The 26697-nt window shown below is 42.5% G+C and overlaps 1 protein-coding gene across 9 annotated transcripts in view; it reads right to left on the reverse strand.

Moving 5' to 3' along the window:
- Nucleotides 1–24900, reverse strand: part of dmxl2 (Dmx-like 2) — a 40861-nt gene extending 15961 nt beyond the window's left edge. For 5 of the 9 annotated variants that reach the window (XM_061670861.1, XM_061670859.1, XM_061670858.1 and 2 more), the window contains exons 1-37: nucleotides 24280–24900; nucleotides 17005–17130; nucleotides 16469–16540; nucleotides 16252–16330; nucleotides 15859–16003; nucleotides 15426–15492; nucleotides 15169–15341; nucleotides 14910–15090; nucleotides 14601–14781; nucleotides 14240–14458; nucleotides 13873–14144; nucleotides 13192–13461; nucleotides 12872–13101; nucleotides 12570–12772; nucleotides 12168–12289; nucleotides 11798–11887; nucleotides 11571–11679; nucleotides 11339–11461; nucleotides 10960–11187; nucleotides 10460–10746; nucleotides 9636–9802; nucleotides 8898–9549; nucleotides 6753–7085; nucleotides 6557–6676; nucleotides 6186–6321; nucleotides 5348–5458; nucleotides 5084–5253; nucleotides 4594–4691; nucleotides 4345–4510; nucleotides 3748–4012; nucleotides 3448–3650; nucleotides 2883–3254; nucleotides 2281–2463; nucleotides 1904–2200; nucleotides 912–1103; nucleotides 743–819; nucleotides 363–493 (exon numbers count right to left, since the gene is read on the reverse strand). In XM_061670861.1, coding sequence (XP_061526845.1) covers nucleotides 363–493; nucleotides 743–819; nucleotides 912–1103; nucleotides 1904–2200; nucleotides 2281–2463; nucleotides 2883–3254; nucleotides 3448–3650; nucleotides 3748–4012; nucleotides 4345–4510; nucleotides 4594–4691; nucleotides 5084–5253; nucleotides 5348–5458; nucleotides 6186–6321; nucleotides 6557–6676; nucleotides 6753–7085; nucleotides 8898–9549; nucleotides 9636–9802; nucleotides 10460–10746; nucleotides 10960–11187; nucleotides 11339–11461; nucleotides 11571–11679; nucleotides 11798–11887; nucleotides 12168–12289; nucleotides 12570–12772; nucleotides 12872–13101; nucleotides 13192–13461; nucleotides 13873–14144; nucleotides 14240–14458; nucleotides 14601–14781; nucleotides 14910–15090; nucleotides 15169–15341; nucleotides 15426–15492; nucleotides 15859–16003; nucleotides 16252–16330; nucleotides 16469–16540; nucleotides 17005–17130; nucleotides 24280–24366 — 6937 coding nt within the window. In that variant the 5' untranslated portion in view covers nucleotides 24367–24900. The remainder of the gene's footprint in view (nucleotides 1–362; nucleotides 494–742; nucleotides 820–911; nucleotides 1104–1903; nucleotides 2201–2280; nucleotides 2464–2882; nucleotides 3255–3447; nucleotides 3651–3747; nucleotides 4013–4344; nucleotides 4511–4593; nucleotides 4692–5083; nucleotides 5254–5347; nucleotides 5459–6185; nucleotides 6322–6556; nucleotides 6677–6752; nucleotides 7086–8897; nucleotides 9550–9635; nucleotides 9803–10459; nucleotides 10747–10959; nucleotides 11188–11338; nucleotides 11462–11570; nucleotides 11680–11797; nucleotides 11888–12167; nucleotides 12290–12569; nucleotides 12773–12871; nucleotides 13102–13191; nucleotides 13462–13872; nucleotides 14145–14239; nucleotides 14459–14600; nucleotides 14782–14909; nucleotides 15091–15168; nucleotides 15342–15425; nucleotides 15493–15858; nucleotides 16004–16251; nucleotides 16331–16468; nucleotides 16541–17004; nucleotides 17131–24279) is intronic. The other 4 variants (XM_061670860.1, XM_061670856.1, XM_061670863.1 and 1 more) reach the window with 2 other exon arrangements.
- Between the last annotated feature and the right edge of the window lie 1797 nt (nucleotides 24901–26697).

Here is a 26697-nt window from a genome sequence, read left to right on the forward strand (position 1 = left end):
GCATTAGCATAATGCGCAGGGTCGGTCTTTCTGTTGCCTTCCCAGAGGCCATGATGCCCCTATTAGAGAACACCATCTGCCTATACGCATAAACACAGACTTCCTGCTTTGCACTGCTTCCTCTGCTTTTCATATTCTCTCGATATCATGTTGTCGATGCTCTCCTATAGGCCATTGTTTTTATATTCAGAGGGGCTTCCAGAAAAAGAACAACAACACACCTTTTATTTCTATTGCGATAACTCAAGTGAACTCCAAACTCATTAGCACAAACGTTAAACATAGACAAAAGAAAAGTCATTCTTTCAAAAACAAATAATAATGGATTCATTGCTCAATCGAGTGCAGAACTTATTTATTACCTGGCCAATGAGCAGGAGCCGAGTTGGGAGTGATATGTTCCTCTATGCTTTCTGTGCGGAGTCGTTTCCTCTCACTGAGCAACAAGCCCTGGTACACCATTCCAGTAAACTGGTTGGCCTCTGTCTGGCTGCTGCAAAGTCAATCAAAAGGTTTGAGTTTTCTCCTGGAGTGAAGACAATCATTGCAATCAATTCCTTGTTAATGGTATCTTCTTTTGACTGAGTGGCAGCATTGTTTTTATCTCCCATCACCCATCAACAGAATTGGAAATATGATTTGTGTTCATAAAGGCCCTGTTTCAACTACAACATTGACTGAAGATGCCAATAAAATATTCTAGCATACATTAAAATCCATGAGAGGAAGAGTGACAGAGTACCTGTAACTATGGCTGTCACACAGTGCCTGATAGATGCAAGCAGACAGCGATGCTGCCAGTGTGTGCAGGGCATTTACCTGCGGGAGAGAAACACGCTTCACTTTTCTGCATTTCAATCAACTCATGCAAATGACAGTGAAAGACTCTGTGATAAGAATTGAGTCCTGACTCGGTCATCTGTGACATCTGGATGCGGCGGAGCCTCCATGAGGGTGATGGTGTGCAGGATATCGTGAATGTGGTTGCTGAGATGAAGCACAGGATTGGCTATGACCGTTTTGGTGGGGGCAACGCAGGCCGAGAGGAGAGGCAAGGTGGTTGGCAGAGGGAGGGGGGACTGCAGCTGCTTCACTGTGATCTCCTAAAAAGGGAACATAATATGTGGATTTACCGCACCCAAAACATTGAAAGGCATCAAGTTTCAAATACAGTGGTGCCTCGAGATTTTTTTTATGTTCCTTGTCAAACCAAAACACTCGCATCTCAAATCATCTTTCCCCACTGAAGTGAATGGAATGCAAATATTCCATTCCAGGCTCCCCCCCCCCCAAAAAAAAATAAAAATGTTATTTTGTTTTTGATTGAGCACTCTAACCATACTAGAATTATAGCTTATAAAAACATGCAGTAATGACAATTAAATACATAAAAAGAACTCTTAAGAATGTTAAGATTGTGCTGCTCATTCTGGTCACCTGGGGGCAGTTGAAAAGATACAAAAGGAGACAGGAGACGACGTCACAACTCCTCAGGAGTAGTAATAGCCTGTAAGTATCTTTACGTTTGTGTTCAAATATCCGTGGCTTAAAGGGTTTAAACACTGCCACATAGATGCTAATGTTTCCTACTATATGTTCTATGTAATGTGCTTTGTTTTACGTTTAGTTTGACAGTAAACTTCTTGGCAGTAAACAACTTGATGACTTTTTTTTTTTTTTTTTTTTTTTTTTTTTTTTTTTAAAAAGACTTTTTACTAATTCCATTGGACAAAGTGATGCTTTTTGTCAAGTGAGCTGAGTCACTGCCACCATACAGTGCACGTATCTCAAGTTCACGCTCCCAAGTTAAAGCAAAAAAAAATAAATATATATATATCCGACCGACGACTTGTATATTCATGAGCTACCTAATCCACGGATATTATGATGCTTATGTGGCTACCTGTTGGCTCTCCTGCAGAAGGAACAGGAGCTCCATGCGTACAGAGGTGACTCCTCCTCCCTTGGCTCCATGGAGGCTGCAGTAAGAGAGGAAGACCCTGAGCAGAGCCTGGTTCTTCCTCAGCCAAGCCTTGCGCCTCTCTGAATGCTGCTGCTTAGCCTGAAGACGCCGCCGCTCCATTTGGTGACGCTCATAGGCACAAGCGTCCATTCTCTCCAACGTGTCATCCGATATATCCACTGAAGCTGCTCGGTCTGCCCAGTGGTCTGCCTCTGACTCTTGCCCCTTCCCATCTACCTGAATGTTGATACAAAAAAAAAAAACATGTTTAAAATGAATGGTTTTATAGATTACAAGAAAAATGTGCAATATTTTACCTTGTAGTTGCAGATGTTATGCATGGCTGCGATCTCCTTTTCTAGCCAGCTGTAGAGCTGAAAACGAAGTTTGCCTCCATCCACCTCGAAGCCTGTGGCTAGTGTCCGCAGCTCTGTCATTAGAATTTTTAGACAAGCACGGAACTTCAGCTGCTCCGCTATCACATCCACCTCAGATTCACCCTAAAACGAAAACAAATGCAATCATTATTTTTTTGTTCACCATGGCGCATTATACAAAGCTCTACTAGTGCCTAAAGTTAGGTTTTCAGATCTATAGATTAAGTGATACAGCTTTATTGTATTCCATCATCCACATGAGAAACGTCTTTCGTTTTCATAATTGTGAACTGTGCCAGTTGTGAGTAACATATTTTAAGAGATGAGGCACTAAACTTCAAACTCAGCCATCAAATCCATACTCCAGTTCGAAAATGTCCCAGCTTTGCTCTACTCCAACCGAATCAATCTCTATGCTTCCAGTCATTGCATAGAGCATTAAGAACATTTAAATGAGTCAAAATGAGACATATTTTACTGCCAGACCTGCACACTGTTACAGATACAGAATCTTATTAACGGTTTAAAAGAACTTGTCCAACCTGCGAGTCATCTCTCTGCATCTTAGATTCAAAAGTTCCCTCCACTTTCATCTCAATTTCAAGTTTCTTCATAGTTAGACAATCCTCGTCGTCGTCTTCATCATCTTCCTTGTCCTCCCCCCAGTCGAGCTTGAGCTCATCGTCCTCCAACTTGGCCACGGGTTGGCTCCAGTCCACGCGGCCGGCACTTTCATTTCCTCCCCATGCAGGGGGAGCAGGTGAAGCCCAGTCCAGACCTACGCTCCGTTCCAGTGGCTGGGTTGAGTTTACGTTGGCCTTGGATGAAGCCTTGCTGAGGGGAGATGAGCCTGATTTCTTGCTAACTTTGGGGATTTTGGAGAGAACCTCCAGGGCAAGAACTGGACAGCCAACCTGTAGGTATAAAATGCAATTGAAATAACTAGTGTGAATAATTGTTACTTAGCCTCCGTCTAATGCTTTCTAATGTGCATTTATCAGATTTACAATTTGAAATAGTCAAGGAAAGTTCAAGTTCCTGCCGATATCAGAGGAAGTGGAATGGGGTGAGTGATTAAAGCCATTGCCACGAGATAAGTGAGCCCACCTTGAAGTGTGCATTTGCTGTGGTGAAGAACAATTTGCGCTCTATAAGGTTGATCTCATCTGCACTGCTCTTTTCTGCAGTGAGACCCACAGTGGCGGCTCTACCCTCTGAACTCGCAAAGTGCCGCCGGATGATGAGCGGGTGAGTTCTTAGATAGTTGTAGAAACTGAAAACCACGGGGTTGCAAGATTTGACCATCACATCTAAGACAGAAGGCAAAAAAAGTAAGGGAGCGACAAAAAGCTAAAAAAGCTCTGTTAATGAGACTAGCGATTTAATCAATGTTTCAAACCAACTAACCGCGGTTATCGTCATCATCTTTGGGGATTCGCTCTAAAAGTGTGTCCAAGGCTTGGGTGTAATCCTTCAATATCCAGTACGCTATGCTGCGCAGGAACGGGTCAGGGTGAAGTCTCGAACAGTGGTAACGACTTCCGTCCCTGTTACAACCAAGAACCTTCTCATAAAGGAGGCCTTGGCAGGTGGATGAGTTCTCAAAGTCAGCTTCATACAGCCTCGCGACTATCATGGCTAACTGGAGATCCTCCATCTTTTCCATCAACACCTACACACCGCAAAACAGTAGATGGGATAAGGAAGGCAGGTTAAAAATACAGCTTGAATGTAAGTTTAGGTGTGTAAAAACATTTCTTTTTTGTTGCTATGTTTTGACTATATGGTATGTTAAACCTTGGCCACAGAATATGTGCACATTTACCGCATCGTATCGATATCATTTGGCTTAGCGCTGCAGAATAATCAGTTATTTTAGCGACAACAATCTCTATTTTTAGTCATCCATATATAGATATATGTGTGAAATTTGCTGCTCAGAAATGACAAATGCATAGGGCTATAACTACACATTGAGTGTAAAAATGTGGGAGTCGTTCACACCTCTATCGCATCTTTGAGTGATCCAGCCAGCAAGAAGAAGGCGGCCGACTGTTCAAAGCGCTGCTTTCCAAGCAGGGAGAAAGCATTTTTTAGAGCTGCCTTTCGCCAACGGTCTTCGGTGAAATTATTCTTGAAGAACTGAGTCATCTTCTCGTCATGTTGGGACCTGAGAGAAACAGGTTAACTTCAAAAGAAGAATCCAACAAATATAGATGTAGTTTTTTTTCCATGAAAAATTAAAAGACCCACCTGAAGAGTCCCCACAGGACAGCCTTTTTCTTCATGGCCAGGTAGAAGAGTGCAGCATCTAAAGGGTCATTGTGTCTCTGGAATGCCGCTTTGCCCAACTGATAATATAGATAGACAATCATGAATAAATAACACATTCAACTAAAAGATTGAGCAAATTCGGTCCCTCATACAATTCATTTAGGTTTAGGTGAGTTCACATATTTCAAGTACAACGACATTTGACATGAAAGCGTGTTACTTTGAATCATTTTGTTTAGCTTTTACATGGAACCTAAACAACAGAGAAGGGACTTGAAGAATTTCAAAACTGTTCTGTGCTACAGGTAAATTAAATTGTAGGGCTGTTCCCCACTTGTTATTTTGGATTTTAGCACTTATTTAAGCTAACTGAAAATATTTAAGACTTGTGACAACAAATCACAAGGGTTTTTAATGGCACATTTCTCCTGCGGTAACATTTTCTCTTAGAATTCAGACCTCTCGGTACCTTCTCCACCATTTTCCGCAAGGTGTTGATGTTACGTATCCACCAACCGACACCAACCGCTCGGAGCTCAGACCACTGCAGGTCACCTCTCTGCATGGCTGGAATCATATTCAGCAGCTCCTCCTCTGCCTCAGAGTGAAAGGCCCAGGCAAAGTGGCATGTTGACAGACCTATCAAGGATAGATAACGCAACAAGATGAGTGATGGTGGCATGAAAGAAACTGTCAGGATAAAATGAACTGGAAAGATGACTATATATTTTACCCTGGTGAAGAAGCTGCATGCGGTAAAGTGGGGGCAGAGAGGTGAGCAGGCAAGTATGAAGACGCATGGCCAGCAGGTACCTAAGTCCACACTCATCCAGAGCCTCGCCTCCTACAAACACACAAGGTTGTTGTCAACTTGTGACATTGTTATTCCTTGGCTCAGGACATCTCCCCATTTAACAAAAAAAAAAAAAACCCTGCCCTTTAGTAGTATCACTAAAGTTCATGCATTCCTGTCACTCTGATTCTCGTCCCTGAACCTTTTTAGCCTCACTGTGCTGGAACAACCTGCTAATGTCTTCTCTTCAAAAGACTAAATAAACAGGATTACAAATGACAGAAAAAGACAATGATAAAGTGCTGTCTGTTTACATAGAGCTGCAACAGCAGAAACAATGTTACTTATCGCAAAGGTTTGATGGCTGTAGATTACCTATGTTCAGGAACACACAATCAAGAGAAATCTTACAAAATGGAAAGTATGATCTCTTACCAAGGGTATTACGTTCTGTCAAAATACAACATAGCTAGTAAGAAATATGTGTAACTATTGGAAAAACTGATCCTATTTTCATGGTATTTTTCAGGTAACACGTGGACATTGGACAATGTTTTTCTCTCCACAAGTCAGTACGGACGGTCGCAACAATGACCATTTAAGTCCTGGGGAAATTAGTTCTCATGGACATTTGGATAAATGACCACATTTTGTGGTCTACATTGCCTTTATCTAAATATAAAACATTGCACCAGCTAAACATTACATAACCACAATTATATGTTATGTACTCCATGGCGTACAGCAATAATGTCAGCCAATTGACACTATTTCTGACCTGTGTATTGTTGGTCAGTGGAACTGGTGACCTCAGCGCTTGTGGTTGCCACCGTGTCAGCCAGGGCCACCAAGAACATCTGCTCAAGTCGGGTTAGTCCAGGGAGGCTGGAGTGCATAAGGTGACTGGACAACACCTAGACAAGACCCAAGGTATGTGTGAGTGAAGGATGTGTCGTGATGACGCTTGAGGTTATCACCATCTTATCACACTATTTCTCATAAGTAACTCTGATGATGTCGTTAACCATTAAAGCATTTAAACTCCCCTCAATTTCTGCACATTAAAAAAAAAAAGTAGGTAATGAAAAAAAAATTGTCTACATAATGAGCTCAATTTCCCAGTCTGAAGTGAGCTCAGCTTCTTAATACCTGTGCATGCTCTGGTCCAAAGTAGGCAGGACCGTATTGCGAGAGGTTGATAACGCGAGACTTCTTCTCTGGTTTGTCAGTGGCGAAGTTCACAAAGTCATCTGTGGTGACTGTTGGCACCTGTTAACACGGAATATGAAAGGAATCAGCCAACATCTTGAATTACAAACCATGTTCTACTATGTCGTGTACAAACCTGGAAGAGGTCAGCGTACTGGTCTTCAGTAGACAAGTGCCCTGCCTCACCATTGGCCACTTTGGGTCCTTTGACAGCTTCCTCTGTCCCCTTGAAGGTAGTAGTATCTTCATCAGCCAACATGAGCGCGTAGAGAGGCAGCGGGGGGATGGAGTTGATTTCGGTGTAATCTCTCCCTCCGTCACGACCGGCCACAATGGTGTCTTTTGCCGTGCTGCCAGTCACACTGATGGTTCGGGACAGATGTCTCCTGGCTCCGCCCTCACCGGCCTCCACATCCCTCACTACAGCGACCTCGCCAGCGATACACTTCACCAAATGAGCGAGGATGGCCTGACAGAAAGATTTTTCAAATGTATACAGCAAATTTGAATGAAATACACTGAAGCAGTGGTTCTCAACGTGTGGTACAAGTAGCATTAGTGGTACAGTTTGCATCTAGTACCCGCACTCTTTTACGACGAAGCCACGCTGTTGTAACACATGCAGAATGTGCTTTGGCATTGTCTTGCTGAAATAAGCAGGGCTGTCCATGAAAAAGACGTTGCTTGGATGGCAGCATATGTTTCTCCAAAACCTGTATGTAACCTTCCAGCATTAATGGTGCCTTCACAGATGTGTAAGTTACCCATGCCATTGGCACTAACACAGCCCATACCATCACAGATGCTGGCTTTTGAACTTTGCGTCCATAACAGTCCGGATGGTCCTTTTCCTCTTTGGCCCGGAGGACACGACGGCCACAATTTCCCAAAACAATTTGAAATGTGGACTCGTCGGACCACAGAACACTTTTCTACTTTGCATCAGTCCATCTTAGATGAGCTCGGGCCCAGAGAAGCTGGGGGCGTTTCTGGGTGTTTTTGATAAATGGCTTTTGCTTTGCATAATAGAGTTTCAAGTTACACTTACAGATGTCGCGCCGAACTGTAATCACTGACATTGATTTTTGATGCAGTGCCGCCTGAGGGATCGAAGGTCACGGGCATTCAATGTGTGTTTTCGGTCCTGCCGCTTACATGCAGTTATTTCTCCAGATTCTCTGAACCTTTTGATATTATTATGGACCGTAGATGATGAAATGCCTAAATTCCTTGCAATTGTACGTTGAGGAACATTGTCCTTAAACTGCTGGACTATTTTCTCACGCACTTGTTCACAAAGAGGTTAACCTCGCCCCATCATTGCTTGTGAATGTCTGAGCAATTCAGGGAAGCTCCTTTTCTACCCAATCATGGCACCCACCTGTTCCCAATGAGCCTGTTCACCTGTGGGATGTTCCAAACAGGTGTTTGATGAGCATTACTCAACTTTCGCAGTCTTTTTTGCCACCTGTCCCAGCTTTTTTGAAAAGCAGCCATAAAATTCCAAGTTAATGATTGTTTGCTAAAAACAATGAAGTTTATCAGATTGAACATGAAATATCTTGTCTTTGTGGTGTATTCAATTAAATATAGGTTGGGCATGATTTGTAAATCATTGTATTCTGTTTTTATTTATGTTTAACACAACGTCCCAACTTCATTGGAATTGGGGTTGTATACAGTACTGTAACAATTGAAAATATCAGCAAATACCAGTACACAAAAAAAATAGTGAAAGAATAGACATAACAAACACAAACATAGGTAATACTATAAATTGGCCACTTACACATACTTGATGATTTACGTTTGAAAGGTTTTACAGCTTTAAAAGGTTTACCGTCCTAACTGCTAGTTTAGTAATGCTAGGGTTGCTATTTTGTTAAAGCTGGACAGCGTTCTCTGTGACTATCACAACCATGCACTTTCATGATTGCATGCAATTATGAATGAACATTATTTGACAATTGCGGTGCAATTTTGAACTTTTAGGTGAACAAAAAATATTTATTGAATAATTATTTAAGTAGTAGTTTTTTTTCTCATATTTATATGCAGTGTTAATATTCAAACTTCCCAATGTTACAGTGGGTTACAATAACAATTATACCTTTTCGGAACAAAACATCTGACTTACTTTTGATGAACACTTAGTCCCTCTACGCGACTGTATTTTAATGTCGCTCATTATAGTGGTACTTGGAGAACCGAGTCTTGTTTTAGGCGGTACTTGGTCGAAAAGGTTTGAGAACCACTGTACTCAAGGATGAGTATGACTCACCTTGGCACGACGAACCTTTCCCAAATCCATGAGCTCAAGCAGCTGGGTGGGGTGATACTGCGGTAGAGTTGGCGAGAGGGAGTGCGCTGCCTCAAAAAGTCCACCCTCTTGAAGTCCTGCCGGGGCACGTAGTGCCTCATCCACTGCGGTGCTCCCTTCAAACACACTCTTAGACCTGGCTCTCCCCTCAAAGACTGAGGAAGAAGCTGTGGTTTGACCTCCAGCAATGTCTACAGATGACAGGTTGCCCTCTTCTCCCTCACCAGGCTTCTTGTCCTGGTGCCACTGGGCATACACGTGCATCTCACAGTCCATGCCCACTACCAAGATGCCATCCCTCACCCAGGAGAGTGAGACCGGCAGAGAAGGGGTGCCATCCACAGAAGACAGGAGATCCACAGCCCTTAGTAGGATCCAGCGAGAGCGGATCCCCTGTTTGATACTGCCCCCTAGAGGAAGGGTGATGACGGCCACACCCTCTTTGCTGCTTGTCTGCTCATTGACCATGCCAGAGATTCGACCGTACATGAGAATGTTGGAGCCAACCCCCACAGTAAGGATGTGAGAGCCATCTTCTTTTGACAACCAATCCAGGTGGACGTAATGCTTGATGTTGGGTGAGTTGTGGTCTCTGCTCATGTAAAGGTCCGATCTGGTAAAGAAACAAAATGTTCTTTAATATTTGAGACAAATGGTAGCAGTACAGCCGCTAACTGAAATAGGCAGTGCTCTTCTGACCGGCTGTAAACAAAGAGGTTGGAGTCCACGCTGACTCTTGGGTCCAAGGTTGACGAGGGTCTGTTAAACTCTTCCAAGTGCAGCGTTTGCTCCAAAACCCACTCTGAACCACCAGTTGATTCACACTCATATATAGACACATGCATGGAGAACTCTTTTCCAGAAATCTGTTGCAAAAATAAAATAATAAGAAAATGCACCCCAAATGATTAAAACAATAATCAATGTTGTATTATATATTAGGTCAACATATTTCTTCTGTCTTTTTAATGAAATGCTATTGTATTATTTCAATGCTACAATATATATTTTCGCTGTTGGGCGGAAAACCTTGTACGTCCAAATATAGTCAATTCAATATTTTTTCACAAATCGATACTATTGGTCTGTCCCCACGTCGCCTGTTATTTTTACGTCTTATCAACCGATTTAAAGTGTTGAAAATAACTTGAGAACAGATCCATTAACTCTCTTGTAAAACCTAAGCCTGTTTCTCACTCTGGGGGAGCTGTGTGGCATTATGTCGCCTCAAGATTGAATATCTGGATGTTTTTTCAAGACAACAATGAGCGAAAATGTACGTTTGATGGAGTCTTATTGATTTCCTGAAAAGTATTTATTTTGGAGATACGAGGATTCCACCCGACAGCGACGATATGCATGTAGTACGTATGGTTTGATGACTATTTTACTGAAAAAAGTATTTTTTACCAGAATACATGGAACCATCATCGACTTGATTTAGGTTATACAGCTTTACCGCATTTGGGTTTGTATTGCAATTGCATCTACAGGCAACAATTGACTTGAAAGGGAAAATTTACCTGTCCTTGACGTGGCTGTTTAAAAGCCACAGCCAGCCTACCAATGTAGGAGCACGACACGGCAACAGGCCTCCCCGACACAAACACAGCGCTGTTGTTGTCTTCCTCCTCGTTCATTAGAGCCCACGGCTCCCAGCGGTACATCCGCTTGTCCTGGTCACCGTCACTATCTCCGTGATCACCCTCTACGGCACAGCGCCAGAATCGCACTCGAGAGTCAGAGCAGGTAGTCACAATCAGATACGGAGCCAGGCACACAGGGTAGATAGAGGAGGAACTGAGATGGCCTATTACAAGGAGGAAAGAATGAGAAAAATAGTAATCAATCATAGTTACATGAAGTGCCTCTCCACATTATCTCGACATGTAAATCATTTACAAAACCGGTAAATTAACAAAATTATTACTCGCCAAACACTGATTTGCAATTTCATTATTTTAATTGGTGCAAAAACAAGATATTGTGGATGTGTGTGTGCAAGGATAATACTCAAGCTGACCAGCAGACGGTGTGGCTCTGGTCACCTCTACCCCGTGGGGCAGGTCTAGTCGCTTGCTGTACACCAGTTTGGAACTGAGGATGAGTTTGCTGGCTGACTGCAAGTTGACCGTGGAGGCTGAGCGGGGAAGCGGCCTGATAGGGGAGGTCTCTGGAGATGAGTCAGCATTCACAACTTGATTGGGAACCATTAACTGGCTCTGGAACCTAGAATCTTGGTTCTGGTCATCTGGACACAAAAACAAATCTAAATTAAAGCTGGCCTACACCTGTATGTTAAATATGACAGTTAGTGCAGCACCACGACTGATAAACATTTTCATGAAAAGCATAACAAGACAAACTTTTGTTAAAATAAATATCTGATGCCCCTCTCATACCGACGCAGGCCTGGACAGACTGGAGGTGCAGGTGCCACATTTGTAGCACAGAGTTCCTGTTGAGATCCTTTTCTATCACCACCAGGAAAAACTTCTCAGAAAATGGAGGAGGTTGGTAATCTGCTAAGAGAAACGTGTTATGTATATAATCTTCTAATCAGATGCACTTTAGTTTGCAAATTTGTAGAAAGTATTACGATATTCAATACTAACATCAGATAGAGGAACGCACCTTCACCAGATGGAAAAGCAGTTGAGTGTGTGTCTGGTTCCTTTTGAGGTTTGTAACCGAGAATGAAGTCCTCTTGGAAGACATGCAGCAGCTGGGTATTGGCACCACACTGTGTTGCACATGGAAATAGAAAATAGGATTATGTGGAGACAATTTTAGCATTTCAAGCTCTGTGGTTTTTTTCTTAGGAGGCAGATGTGAAATATAGAGCAAGAGCAACGTTTCACCTGGTTTGTAATGACATCTAGCTCTATGATACAGCCAGGTCTGGCGGTGGACTGCTGGCTGACAATGTTGAACACTTCGCCAACTAGTTTCTGAATCATAACACAAAAAAAAGGAAAAGTGGTGAAAAGGAAAATATATTTTGGTATAATATATTGATGATGTTAATTTATGCTTTGGTGAAAATTATATTCCAATGTGTTAATTTCATGTACAGGAGTATTTTGTTTAGATTTTTTTGTTTGGTTTCAAACTTGACACACAACACCCTATAAATTAGTCCACAAATTCAAACATAGGAAAAATGTGACAAGTTATTATGATTATCACATCGCACGTGGCATGTGTGTGTGTGTGTGTGTGTCCACTCACAGATGTTTCCGGATCTGACAGTTCATCTAGTAGCTTTCTGGCATCCACCACAGCTTGATAGAGACGAAGGTTCTTACCATCTGATGCCACAAAGCAGGCACTGGCACTATTACAGTACGTTCCTGAAGGGCAAAAAACATAGATAGACAGTAAATTAAAAGAGTGTTTTATAAGGCTGTAGAATATATAAAGACAATATGTTTATTTCCTTTTAGATGATACAGGGGACTGTATATTGTAGGACTTTGATTATTTGAATGCTAGATATTGTGCACTCATAAATACCAAATGCATGACTACTTCTCAGAAGTAAAACAAAATATCGCTGCACTGTCATTTATTATTATTTTTGTTAACATTGACGTTATCTTGAAATATTGTAAACATCTTTGCTATGTTTACCTAGTACATAGCTGGGGACAAGTGAAGGTAGCCAAGCAACATTGCTAAAAGCAGAGGTGTGCAGAGAGTTGATTCGAGCCAGTTCAGAGACGCCTCCAGTGCATGACAGGGGTCCAATGTGATCCACTCGCCACAGGATGAGTTCACTGTAGATGGCATTGGGGTCATGGAAGGTCCTTGTTGCTGCATTGCGAAGCTGCTTCCTGAAAATCAAAAAAGAGAGATAGTTGTGACTTTTATTGTCACTACGTCTTCTGGTTCTTGTGCTGCCAAGTGCATTATGCCTCTTCCTGGCTCCTGACCTAGGAAGTCCCTTTGGAAGGGGAAAGGTAGGAGGTTGTTCTCCATCCATGCTGCCAGGAGCCGAGGGAGGTGTAAGAAGTGCATTATGGTGTGAGGACGTGAGCAGCAGAGGCAGCACTGTGTGACAGGCTTGGTCATTCAGATGGAAACGGTGGCCACAATAGCGAAATTTGTGGGACACGGTCAATACATTGGAGAATGCAGAGCGCTCAGCGAATGTCACAGCCCACTGGAAACAAAGTCAGCAAGAGATTACGCAGGAACAATGAAAGCACACCTCAAGATATGCATTCAGTAAGGTTACGGAACCCTCACACACCTGGTTAAGCGATCCATCGACATGCTTTGAGACCATCATGACAGCAGGACTGATGCCAAGATTGGGGTTATAAGAAGGGGCCAAGGCAAGTGAACCAAGGCCAGTCGAGGCTGAGGCAGAGTGAGAGACATCTTGAACCATCCTCCCCTGCTCGCCTGCCCTGGAACTCTCCCTCTCGGTCAACGTACAGGCATACATCAGGATGTTTTTACTCAGAGAGTTGGCATCACCTGTAGGAAATGCCACTGGGATACGGGAGGAAAAGGACACCTGTGGCGAAATTTAGAAGAAAACCACAAAGAATAATAATTGCTCACCAGCCATTATATTATACTGTCTATACTTGATCATCTCGAATGAGAGCCTACGCAAGAGCTGTATCATACATCTGCCTTTAAAAAGATAATCAAATTTAATTTAAATGTACACTGTACGATGTACAGAGATATTTGTATTATACTACATACTGAGAAATGACATACTTATTTAACTTCACAAGAGAGGCAATATGACGCACTATAATCACCAGTAAGCGTATGCCTCAATGAGCATGTGACACGGCAATCATTACTTAAAGCAGGCAAGCTAATATTTAGGGGAAAATACTATTCACTTATATTTGTGCGACAATACAAGCAGGACACTGCAATGTTTTCATCATATCATTAATGTTGTGATTACCTGAACCTGTCTGAAGATGCCCTGGTTGAATTCATCCAAGTACTTTATATGCCAAACAAGGAAAGAGCCGTCGGTCGGGTGGATGGTGAACAGCATGTCAGGACTCTTATTCCACTCTGTGATTAGAATCTCCAGCTTCCTCTCTAGCAGCATTGAGGGCAAAGGCAAGCTAGAGCTGGATCCTGGCGAGGATGCCTTTGTACTTCCCTGCTCCACCGGCTCACCTTCCTCTCCAAGCTCAGATGAGGCTTTTTCAGACATCTCATCCAGGTCTAAAAAGCCAAAGAAAAAGTGCTTAGTCATGTGCTCCAGCTAAACATGCATTGAATTTGTGTCATAAGAGGATGAGGATGTCCACCGGTCATACCATAGTCAAACTTCAAAGGGGATCCTTCGGGGTCCAGGGGGTCTTCTGTTGCATGGTCTAGCTGCTGTTCAGAGAACCTGCGGAGCTGTAGCATGAAAAGATCCATGGAGCAGGTGAAGCTCAGGTCTTTATTATTGAGCCAGTGAACCACAAATCCTCCCGCCCCGGTGCCATCATCTGCGTTGAAGAGTGCAGAGTCTGCCAGCATTGATGGGATGTCTGAGAGGGGAAACAAGGAATAAAGAGGAAGCAGAGACAGCTCAATCATTGAGACAAACAAAATAAATCAATACAAATAACAGCACATGGTGTAACGAATAGACCTATAAATGGATTTAAGGTGAAGACGAGAAAACGCTACCTGTGTTGGGATTAATACTGGCTGAGATGTGGAAGTGACACAAGGCGTTGGCATGATGAGCAATGTGGCGGTGAGTGTGCGCGTCCTGTGTGCCAAGCTGAGAGGGGAGCAGCTCACTGTGAGCTACCAAAGCAGATGATCGTCGTCTTCCCCGACGCAGATGCTTTAGGTGGTGAATAGACTGTTCAGACGAAGCAAAATCTTATCAAATAGCAAAGATTTAAATGTCGGCTGCATATAAAAAAAAAACCCACTTTCTTTCAATAAATTATTGCTGTTTAGTTCTGATACACTAGCCTATTTTGTTACCTCTAAAGCATGCTGGATCTTGTCCTTATTGCCTGCTAAGCCTGGCAAACTGGAGCTAAAAGAGTGCGTGTTCTCCGATATTTGCCCCCCAAGCAAGCTGTCCTCAGGAAGGAGGGTCTCAGACCACAGCCTACACACGCCATCCTCACAGGAGGTCAGCAAAACATCGCACACGGAACCCCTAAAATAAACATGAAGAATGCACTTGACAATTAGGAATTACAGTACTTAATTTTCTAAATGTGTGTTTTTCTCTTACTTTGGCATGTACTTGCTGGTCTTCCTCCAAGATATACCGGTGACCGAGCGGGGATGGGCCAGGTAAACAAACGAGAAGTGAACAGCGGCTGGTTTCTTATCTGAAGGGTCCTGGACTACCACTGCAGAACGCCAGCCCGTGGTGGGATACCACACTTTGAGTAAACAGTCATCCTGCATGCACATAAACATGAGCACGCGTGAAAAAAAGATATTGTGTCCTTTTGTTCTGCAAAGTCACGGTATTTATTGGCCCACCTTTCCAACTGTTGCGAAGTACTCTCCATCAGGGGACCACTTGGCAACGTGCACAGATGCGGCAGTCCTGTGGGGTGCACAAACACTGGCATTAGCAGGAAAGACGGTGTCCACATCAGCTGCCAATTTGCAAGGCTGTGTTGTTGTTGGCACTTTCACTTCCCTGTTCTAGTGGTTTTACTGATCATGCATGTTTGTCATCAGATGAAAATGACTGCTTGCAGTTAGTTAAATTAAAATTCATATGATTAGCAGTGAACACATGATCAATTTGAAGGATTTCACAAATGTATTTGGTTATATGGTCATCATTACTAGAAAACACAAGACTTCATTAGCGTTTTCTCTTTTTTTTTTTAACAAATCCAATGGGATTTGGGTTTTTCTGCAAATCCCCCATCAGTCACATCAAATATGCATAAACAAGACACACTTGCACTGCCAGACACAATTCCAGTCATTAAGAACGGGATGGGGCTTGTCCTCAGTCGCCTGGCCATCCTCCTCCTCGATTAGGGCGTCTGCCAGCGGTGGAGCCCACAGCTGGAGGCGCTCGGTCGCTGCTAGGATACGGTTCCCTGAGGAAACAATGGCACTAAGTGACACATCTCACGGCCCAAGTTTATTACTAAAGAGGACGGAACACCGTGTGTATTATGGGGGTTAGATAATACACAATTGTGCATGTCCTTCTGGCCAAACGAAGGCGCTAAGGGGGTACAAGCGTTGTATTATTATTTTATATTATAAGGATTATTTTAGTCCATGTTTGAGGGGGAAAAACCATTAACGCGTTGATTTAATCACACAGAAAGCATAGGCGTACCCTGTGGGTCCCAGGCCAGGTTGTAGGTGATGGCATCAAGGAAGAACTGCCCTGTCTTTTGCCACTGATAGTTAAGCTGCTGTTAGTGACAGGAGAGCAACACACACACATACACACACACACCCCATGCATTGTTATTGGCTCCCTCACCCACTTCATCATATTAGATTTTTCTGTCAACAACTACTTTTTATTAAACAACTATTTATATGCCTACCTTGTGGCGTTTATTTGGGTTGGTAGAGAGAGGTTCAAAGATGCAGACTGTGTTTCCGTAGGAGGCAGCAATCTACAAATAAGCATAATTTAAAGCCATTACGAATTATTGTAAAAATTATCAGTTTTCAAAGTCACACACACACACACACACACACACACACGCAACAAAGAGAAAATGAGTAAAATTTGTATAATGCTATGCTTGGCAATATATTACAGAGTTCCAAAAGATTATCTCTCTTTGTATCAAGAGTGTATACTGAAATAATAATAAATAATAATAAATAACAGCTGCAGTAACTTTCAGTCATTTTCTTTCTTTCTGTTGCCTGTCCTCTTCCATCTGCTGCCTTTTAAGAACTGGCCACATTTTCAGTGTTTCGGCCAACAAAGTTGAACATGCAAAGAACTTTAACTACTTACACACTTCACAAGTGTAATGTGGTTCTAGAACACCATGAACATCCCCCCAAAATAAAAAAAATAAAACAACAACAAAAAATGTGTAGGGGTGTGAGTGAGGTCAACCCTTACCCTGCCAAGCTGATGGGAGCACTCCACACAGCCCACCTGAATGTTCCCATTCTGAGCTCCTGGGATTATCTGCACACACTCGAAGTCACTAGCCAAGATCACCACATCACAACCTGAGCCATAGGACTGAAAATGAAAAGGTCTCCAATTAAAACGAGCCTTTAAAAAATGGTTTACAAAATACAAACAAGTAATAAAGAACTGTAGGTGCAGAAAATGGATTGGTTTCTATACAAAATATACAATACAAAAGTAAGGCACTTAAAACAGAGAGGACCATAAAGCCTTAACACCATGTAGACAATAACGAACCCATGTTACATAGGGTAAGAAGCTCGGTCATCCGGGAGGATCTCCCCCCCTTTTTTTTTTTTTAAGAAGAGAGACCGGAGGGTGTGGTTTCCGTCCTGGTCGTGGAACAGTGGACCAGCTCTACACGGGTCAGAATTTCAAGGCGCAGCCGAGGCGTAGAGGGGTTCCGGTTTGGTGGCCTCAGTATTGCATCTCTGCTCTTTGCAGATGATGTGGTTCTGTTTGCTTCATCAGGCCGTGACCTCCAACTCTCACTGGAGCGGTTCACAGCAGAGTGTGAAGCGGCTGGAACGAAGCTACTGCCCCCGTGACCCGACCTCGGATAAAGGGTAGAAAATGGATGGATGGATGGAACACCAAGTTTAAATCAGTTGGAGCTAAAGTAGTACTTTTATTGCTTTGACTTGAACACAAAAACAGCATTATTATTATTATCATCATCATCAGGAAAAAAAAGGATAATGAGAGCTTGAACTATTCTGTCATAACAGATGAAACATGCTTATTGTCAAATCCTCAATGGTCATATTTGTGTTCAAATTTGACAGCAGGGTAAACTGGCCTCAGAGCAACAGCAGCTTCAGAATGGCAGCTTGGGTCTTTCATTATTCAGGAGAACAGGAGGAGAGGCTGGGAACCACTGAGTCACACAATGGGGACGCTTTACAGTCACCACTCTAAAACAAACTAATCGTAGCGGTTACGGCCCTGATGGTTGAAGCAAGATGACTCTTTGCACGCTGTATGTGAGAGGCAAGTAAAAGGAAAACTGCAGTCTGCGCTTTACTAGTGCCCTGTTGCATCTGCTGCAGTACATTACGACTTAGAATTAAAACGCGGTCACCGTCACCCACTGTCTGAGGCTGCTGTGTATGTGATGGAGAGTCCCTTTAACTCTCAACGAGAGCGAGTAATTTAGACCTAGCCATAGACAAGTAAACATGAGTGCAACCATCATGAAGCGGAGTCTCTCATCACCTCTTTGTTCATTTGGTTTGTGTGTCCGGTTTCTCTTTCATCATCTACATGCACTAGTTCGTCTCACACATAACGAACAAGGCGCCTGAGCAAAAGGTGTGCAAACAGGGACAGTTCGTGAATTATGGGAGCATAATACTGATGTATGATCATGGTTAACAAAGACTCAATTAAAATATACATTTAGAAATATAGCCGTCATTGACAACAGTCTAGTTCTTTTGTAACATTTAGGTCAATAGCAAGGAGTGTAAAAATAGATGACTTATCACCTCTGGTATCAAATTTAGTGCTGACAGTATACTGTGGCGATCAGTATCACAGAATAAGGGAAAACAACCATTGCTATCACAGTACTCCAACTACAGTATACAGGACTGCGCAAATGGCTTTCTTAGGCTAGTTGTGTTGTTTTAATCACCTTTTTCATGAGTCATTTCGATAGGAAATGCACTAAAATATAAACAACAGGAAATAGGACTTATAAAATCAGCAGGATTGGGCTAAAATACAAAAGGGATATGAACAAAACTTGTACAAGGGCCAAGGATGAACCCATGACATTTTGGTGTGGATCTGGAGAGATGAATTTTCAATATTTGAGTCACTATGGCAAGGCGCCATATAAATCGAAATTATTCTGATCAATCGAACTGTCCACGCTGCAGAATCACATGCCGTCTGTCATCTTCCATAAAGCCGGAAATAGCCTGCAAACTAATGAACAGATGGACATAGACAAATACAAGTTTCGTTTTTTTGTTTGTTTGTTAAAAATACAGCCTTGGCAGAATGTATTGCATGAGTGACATTTTGGTTATCCATTGTCATGAGAGCATTGCTCCCCCAAAAACCTAATGGTGGCCTACGACTTTTACACAGTACACACGGGCGGCTGGTTATGGTTTGTACTTTGCATTCTTTGGACTTCAAAATAATATGAAACTTTTGGTGGGATTTTACCAAATACTGTGGTTAAAATATGAATTAATGCATGTATAATATTTCTTTGCAAAGATAGTTTACTTAAATTGCTTGCATGGATGGATTTATTAGGCCAACTTCAATGCAACTAGGGAGTTAGCTGACTTTTTGAATTGATCCAAATCAGCACACAGGCGTTGTCTGCTTTACTTCTGCTGAACTGTTTAATGCAACATTCCACCTCGTCAGTCTTGTCAGTGTTTACCCCGAGAATGTAGCTGACTGTGGATGGGTATTAACTTTTTGTAGTGCAGTACTATTGACGCTAACTGCTTGTAGGATGAGCACAGATGATGATGCGTGTGAAATCACAAAACCGAACATTTATCAAACTTTACGAAATGTCTCAAAATGGGTGATTTCTAATGGGCTCCAGTTGAAATGTTTGGCCTTGCTCAATTCTGGGAAACTCCAGTGTGATTTCACAACAGAGAAAATTTTAGTTTCCTGGAGGACATGTCGCTTTGCCATTGGAGCGTTCTTATATTGCCAACGAGATGTGCAGACATCTTTGTTTCCAAACAGCATCTTTTAATGGCAATTCTGAATAAACTCAAACCCTGAAGGGAGAGGAATGCATAACAAAGTGTGCTTTTCTTTTTTTTCTTCATAGACGTGTGAACATAGTCATGCACAGAGTAGATAAGAGGAAGAGAGTGAGAGATCACTTCTGTAATTCTTCCATCTGATGCCTCCTATCCCCAGTGCCTAACTCAATCATGCAGACATGTTCTGCTGCTGCCGCTCCCATCGCTTTCTTGCACGGGCTCGGCTGCAGCAGTCAAAAACCTGAGCGGACAATATTTTGAAAGCCCCAATTAAACATTTTCAGCTAAGACAGAACTCGACTATTTAGATGGCTTACATCCCAGAAATATACTTCGACCCCACAATTTATCTTCACGCTGTAATCTGCCTTATGACAGTATCATCTGCATCTGCAGTGTGGCTACTGTAGGAATTGTGATGGACTAATGTGCATATTCAGTTTCAAACAACACCAGACAGTGCTCTAACTAGTATAAATTTTGTCCAAACATTTACAATTTATCATTTGACAGGAAGGGCGACTTCTACAGTATATCATTAACTAACTCTGGGGATGAAGTATTATTGTTCAAAGTGAAAAGTCCATTGCTTCAGAACATCCATCCAGCCATCCATTTTCTGTACTGCTTATAAAGCAAATTGCCACGGCAATGACAGTGACCACTGTGCTCACTAACCAATGAGCAAATATGGAATATGTCAGAAAGGTTCTAGGACTGGTGTCAGAAAATATATTTTTAAAATTCAAACTAAAAGTTTTTCCCTTGGAAGTAATCCCCCTGAAGTCAAATGAATGCACTTTCTGTCAGGCTGTCATGTAGGCATCACGCGTTCTTCGAGATCCTTCACAGCGCGGTCGTCACGGTCATCTTGATGTCGTTTAAGGCTTAAAACTAGACTACTTGATGACCCTGCTCACACGGATCCAGGTCGGGTGAGTGGGGAGGTTGCACCAGCACGGCGATGTTCTTCTCGGCCAGGAGCTGTCAGATGCTCAGAGCATTGTGAACAGGTGTGTTGTAATGGTGAAGGAGCCACAATTTAACCTACCGCCACTCTCGCCGCATTTCACGCACTGAACTCTGTAGTTCTCTATATAAACCAATCCTAGAAATACTCTGACATAGCTCATATGGTCATTGTACTCCGCGTCTGCCATCTTGTTTACATCCATGCTCCTCTAAGCGTGCCGTACAACAAACATTAGCCTTCATTCATTGTTAATACAATGGAAGTATAGCAACAGAGCATGCACACCACTGTTTGTCCTTCAGAGTTTTATCTAAAACTGCAATTTAGCACACCCTTCCCTTACACATGATGTAACTAATGCAACTCAGCTTTGCTCTACAAATACCGCAAAATCATTTTTCACATGACTGTTTTACATGGAAACGATCACCAAAAATGTGCTTTGAGACCCAATTTCAGGCTCGCGAGCAGTGTTGTTGTGTACACATGTGGGCAAAACAGTTGGTACCCCTGTGTTAATGAAAGAAACCCCCACAATGATTAATAAAATCAATCTCAATAAGGCTTTGAGCAGGGCTCGACAGGTATTTTGGCCCATTATTGATGAGCAAAGTGCTCCAACCTCCTCAGGTCTTAAGGATGCCTTTTCCAGATTGCATGTTCTGACACTGGCCAGCACATTTCACTCCAAAGTGCCTTGGTCCCACACAGGTTCTACACACCCTGCGCCGGCTTTAAAAACAACCCCAGAACATAACTGAGCCTGTTTTTTTTTTTCAAGGTACCGATACGTACAGTGTTTTTTCTTTGCACACACGGAACAAGCAAACTTTTTCAAAAACCACAATTGTCAAGAGAACACTGTCCCAGAAGCATTGTGGCTTGTCAATATGCACTTCAGCAAATTCCAGTCTTATCAGTTTCAAGTTATTTCAGTCATGATTGTAGGTTTGGAAAATAGCAACTTTTCATCTGTTTTAGTCGGAAATAAACAGCTTTTATGCTCGCATGTGTTGTGTGTGTATTCCAGGGGTCTGGCCCGAGAGCCCATGGGATCAGCGTGAGTGAAAACACACTGGACAGATTGTCTAGTGTTCTTCAGACATCCTCTCGGACACAATGGGAAAACACCAAGTGCAGAAACTTGGGCCTCGGGGCAACGTGCACGACTCTTGCTTCAGAGTTAGCTCTGCTCTACATTGTTGAGCAGATACGAGCCTGAGAGCGAAGCTCGCATGCATTCACAGCCTCCATCTGAGATCAACATGAGGACAAGTTCTCTATATTTTGAAGCTCAAACAGAAATGAGTCAGGCTAAAATACGACACCCCAACAAACTACAAGCAGCAGCCGATGTCTGGAAAAAAATGCATACAAAGTGAAAAAGTACACATTTGGCAGCGACTGCACCTGCCTTAAACTTTATTAGGACAGTCACAACACTTTCGAAGCAAACAGTCATTGTACAAAAAGCTTCTAAAATGTTTACTAAAGCCCCTGCAATGCAGCTTCTACCACAAAATGTTAGAGAAAGTTTTTAAAAAATAAATAAAATACAAATCAGGTATAGACAGACAGTGTCACAAAAGGCTGCCAAGAAAAACTGAAGATTTAGAGGACGCTGTCTCAGAGGAAATAAAACACTGTCGTACCAAAAAAAAAAAAAAATCAATACTATCATCATTATTTGCTTTAAAAACAAGCTGAACAAAACCATTTTGCTTTGCACTAGTCTCTTTTTGGTTTATTTCAAATGGTCCACTTGAGGTAAATGTGAAACATAATTGGAAGGGATTAAGAGTGGACTATTCCACACTATTTGCCATCACGACAGCAACTGTAATACTATTGGCTGTATTGGTGTCGTGCTACATAAAATGCAATATTGACCGGTCTGGGTGAGGCAGAGAGAAATGTTGTCAAGCTGCCAGACATCAAGACAAAGAATATGTTTAGCCCCCAAGTTGTATGAAATGTTATTCTTCTGACACTGCTGAAACGATGACAAAAAAAAAACAGTTCTGGTTTGCGCCGCCAGATACGCCTCAAAAAGTTTTTTTATTTTTTTATTTCCTTCCAAAAAAATTCTGACCTATTCTACTGACCACACTGCTCGTCTCATGAATAATGTTCCATTGGTGCTATTTAAGTGGAGTTTCTAAGGCAGGTGACGCCGTTTGAAATGTCGCATGTATTTTGACACGCCCACTTGGAGGACCCCCTCACAATTTCAGCCCATACGAGCTTACTAGTGAATATTTTTAACTGAAACTTGACAGCCAATCGGTGAAGGGGTTCCTCGAGTTATCGAGTATCAGACAAAACAGACGGGTTGAGGAGATATGTTGAGAAATAAGCAAGTTACACTATTTGACTCTAAATTGAAGGCTTTTTTTTTTAAAGCCAGATTTTCTATGGGAATGTTTGCCGTGTCATCGCCAGATGGTCACGTGGTGTGTCGGTTGATAAAAAGGCTTTCCAAATCAGCGGCCAGCCAGGAGTCTTTGGGCTCGTCGGTTTATTTTATGTCCCCCAAAAGGACATTTTTTTCTGACAAAAATAAAAAAATTAAAATTGAACAAAACCTCACCCGGTTTTCAAACTTTTTGGTGCATTGTGCTCACGTTGAAGTGGCCATTCCAACCAGACTCTACATTTCGACATTTATGAGAAATCTTCTCATGTTGCTATTTTCAGCAATTTTTGTTTTAGTCAATTATCGAATAAACAATAGCTCTGCTCGTCAATCTTTGTCCTTTTTTCCTCTCCTTTAAAGGGTGCGGGCGCCATTGTCTTTCTTGCCATGGCCCCTGCCTATATGTGACATAAAACATGCGTTTGATGAATTTGGCATCATTTCCAAAGCGTCGCTGAGGCCTCCAGCAGCGTGTGTCCATATAAGGCTGTCTACGTCACGGCGGATGCAGGGATGACAGTGAGCTAATGATCCGTGAGGGGGATTTAACGGCAAATGGTTGCGAGCTAAGCCACTTCTACAACCGAACACTACTAGAATGCCTCTTACGTTGAACACACGGCACGGCACCCTCCCCCACATTTAGACCAATTGATCGCATTGTATTGGCCAGTTTACTGTCATGGATGCGCAAAGGGATTCCCTTGCAGTAGTTGTAAAGTGACATGATGCCGCTAAAGGTCATTGAGTGACTGGCGTTAAATCCGGTGCAGAAATAAAAGCGGCAATTGACAGGTGCTGCTGTCGACGTGGAAAGAGCAGCTAATAAGGATCCACCCCCCAATGCAGGTCAGGCTGACAACGAGGATGGGCGGACAAGTATCGAGTAGTTCGGGATTCTTGCGTTGCGGCAGTTTGCTAGCTTCCTAGCCGGTTAGCCGATAGCTTTAGCCAGCTAGCTCGTCCCCGTCTAAATGGTTTGAGGCTAGCTAGCTACCCACTCACTTAGCTCGTCACTAGTTAGCATCAATTGGGAGTCAAAGAATATCCAAATATAAACTCACCGTGAACGGAACGTCATTGACGCTTCCCACCGAGTAGCAGCAATCCCCGGGGTTCACCGCTCCCGTCAGCACCTGGTGCAGATGCATGTTTCCTTCTAATTTTATGTAATTTTTTTTTTTTTTTTTTTTTTTAGCAGCAGCAGCAGCAGATGTCGTTTTTAATTATTTAAAACGAGTCCACCCTGTCGGTTTCTCCATCGAGCAGCAACTGGGAATTCCATCAGTAAAAACGTTCCCCGTCGTCCACAGACTCTCGGCTTTTTTGGAGTTTTTTTTTTTTGGGGGGGGGGGGGGGGGGGCTGATTGGTTTTCCAGCCGTAAGAATGGAATTTCACATGACCGTGTCATCCATTTAGGCCAGTAAAAGTGGCCGCGCGTCGCCTCTCCCTGTCAGCGCCATCCCCGCGATGAATCGTGCAAGCAGAGGCTCTGCAGCGAGCCAGGCTGACGTGCGCGTTCACGCCGTTGCCGAGGCGCGAGCGGCTGCTCATAGAACCACAACACCTAGATCGCAAACAGTCGGACAAGTCGTTCATTGTTCATTTTCCCACCCCGATTCAGGAATCCACTGAAGTATAGAACATATTTTCCTTTATAAATGTGTTTTTTTATTCCAATGAAGGACTGTTCCACCACTCAGGGGACCCTTCACTTCTATTTATGCTGTTCTATGATGATGATGATGATGATGATGATGACGACGATAATATCGCGCCTATCGTAACGCTCGTACTGCTCAGTTAATGTCAACTGGCTCAAAATTAATGGGGACATTATAAACAATAAACACGTGTATTATTATAACTTGCATAGTTGTTTGTTGGCAAAAGACAATGCATCCATTTAATCGCGTGTTGTTAGCACTAATTTTGGAAATAAAAAAAAAGAGCATGTAGTTAACAAAATCTTTTTGCAAACTAGATAGTAATGTGCAGTCTTAAAAAATAAAATAAAAATCCACCACAGCTGTTACAAAAGTGATGCACATAAGATCAAACATAAAACAAAACACAATAATCAAAGACAAAACAAAGAATACAGAAGACAAACAAACAAACAAAATCAATAATAAAAATAGCTAAATTATATTAAATCAATCCATCAATAAATATTATTTTCTCTTTAAAGTATGCAAGCTCTTGGCAATGTGAAGGAGGTTGCCATTTGGCATACAGGAGGTCTAGGGTTATATTTCCTCTTGTTGCACAATCTCTATTTCGTGTGAATATGTTCATCGACGAGAGAGAGAGAGGAACAGAAGCCAAGTGTCCACTGACCACTGACCGGTATGAGCGCGTGCATGACCTCCCACGCGATAGCTGCAAGCTAAAGTTTGGATGCAAACAAATGCATTTATTTATTTAGTTATCTATTTTGTACAGCATATTGCTCGCCGGTACGCACAGGCTGAGCCGCACTGTGTTTGTTTACAGAGTAAACTAGCAGCTAAATTTCATGTCGCTTATCTAATATGTTCCATTTGGGAACTCGGTGCACCTCCGTACTGAAGTGGAAAAATCCAAATAAGAATACCGTACGAAGTGTCCGCGACCCACCAGTTAAGAATCGTTGCACGACAGAAACTTGACTTTGTACATCTGACTGTGGTTCTACTGTACATATAAAATGTATGAATTACAGCCATTTGCACTGCCTAATTTGGTACTATTTACTTTGTACTTCAACATCCCTACGCTACGCCCACTGTATAATGTGTGCCTTGCTGCCATTTTATTGTTTAGTGTAGCTTATTTTTTTTAATTCTCAGTCTATTTTCATTTTTCATTCTTGAAACAAAACTGGAATTGCGCCCCAGTTTTGTCATATCTGCCCATACAATGACTACTACCACTTTCTATTCTATTTCAAAATGAACGCGCAATTGTAACCAAAAGTTTGATTTTCTTTTCCTTCCATTCATCATCTTCGATTCGTATCCCCGCTTGGGTGCAGCTACCGTGCCGCCATTGCTTTGTTTTATTTCACTCAAATCTCCTGTGGTCCATCACCTAATCGATTGCTCCATATTTTGATGACAAAAATAAATCCATCAATAAATAATATCCGACATTTCCAAATTGAAGTTTGACCACTACAAATGAGTGAGACAGACCTGGCTAAAGTTCAGCTTCTATTGTCTGCTATCGCTCTATTATCTGCTTTGCCTCGTCTCGCTGATGAGATTTAACGGAGAAGGTCACATATTACTGTTTTCTTCCCGGCTGTTTTTCCTCTGTCGTCCTAGCGCATATCCATTGTCACATTACCGTAATCGCCTTCAGTCGTCTGTGTCAGTGATGAAAGTATTGACACCTATGTACTGTATGTTAAAAAAAAAAAAAACAGCCATCAAAGCAGTGGCCTAGTTATCCGCTGTGACATCATCAGAAGGGGCCTGCCTGCCAGCAAACAGGACGC

This window comes from Phycodurus eques, chromosome 2 (assembly GCF_024500275.1).
Source record: "Phycodurus eques isolate BA_2022a chromosome 2, UOR_Pequ_1.1, whole genome shotgun sequence".
Classification (NCBI taxonomy): domain Eukaryota; kingdom Metazoa; phylum Chordata; class Actinopteri; order Syngnathiformes; family Syngnathidae; genus Phycodurus; species Phycodurus eques.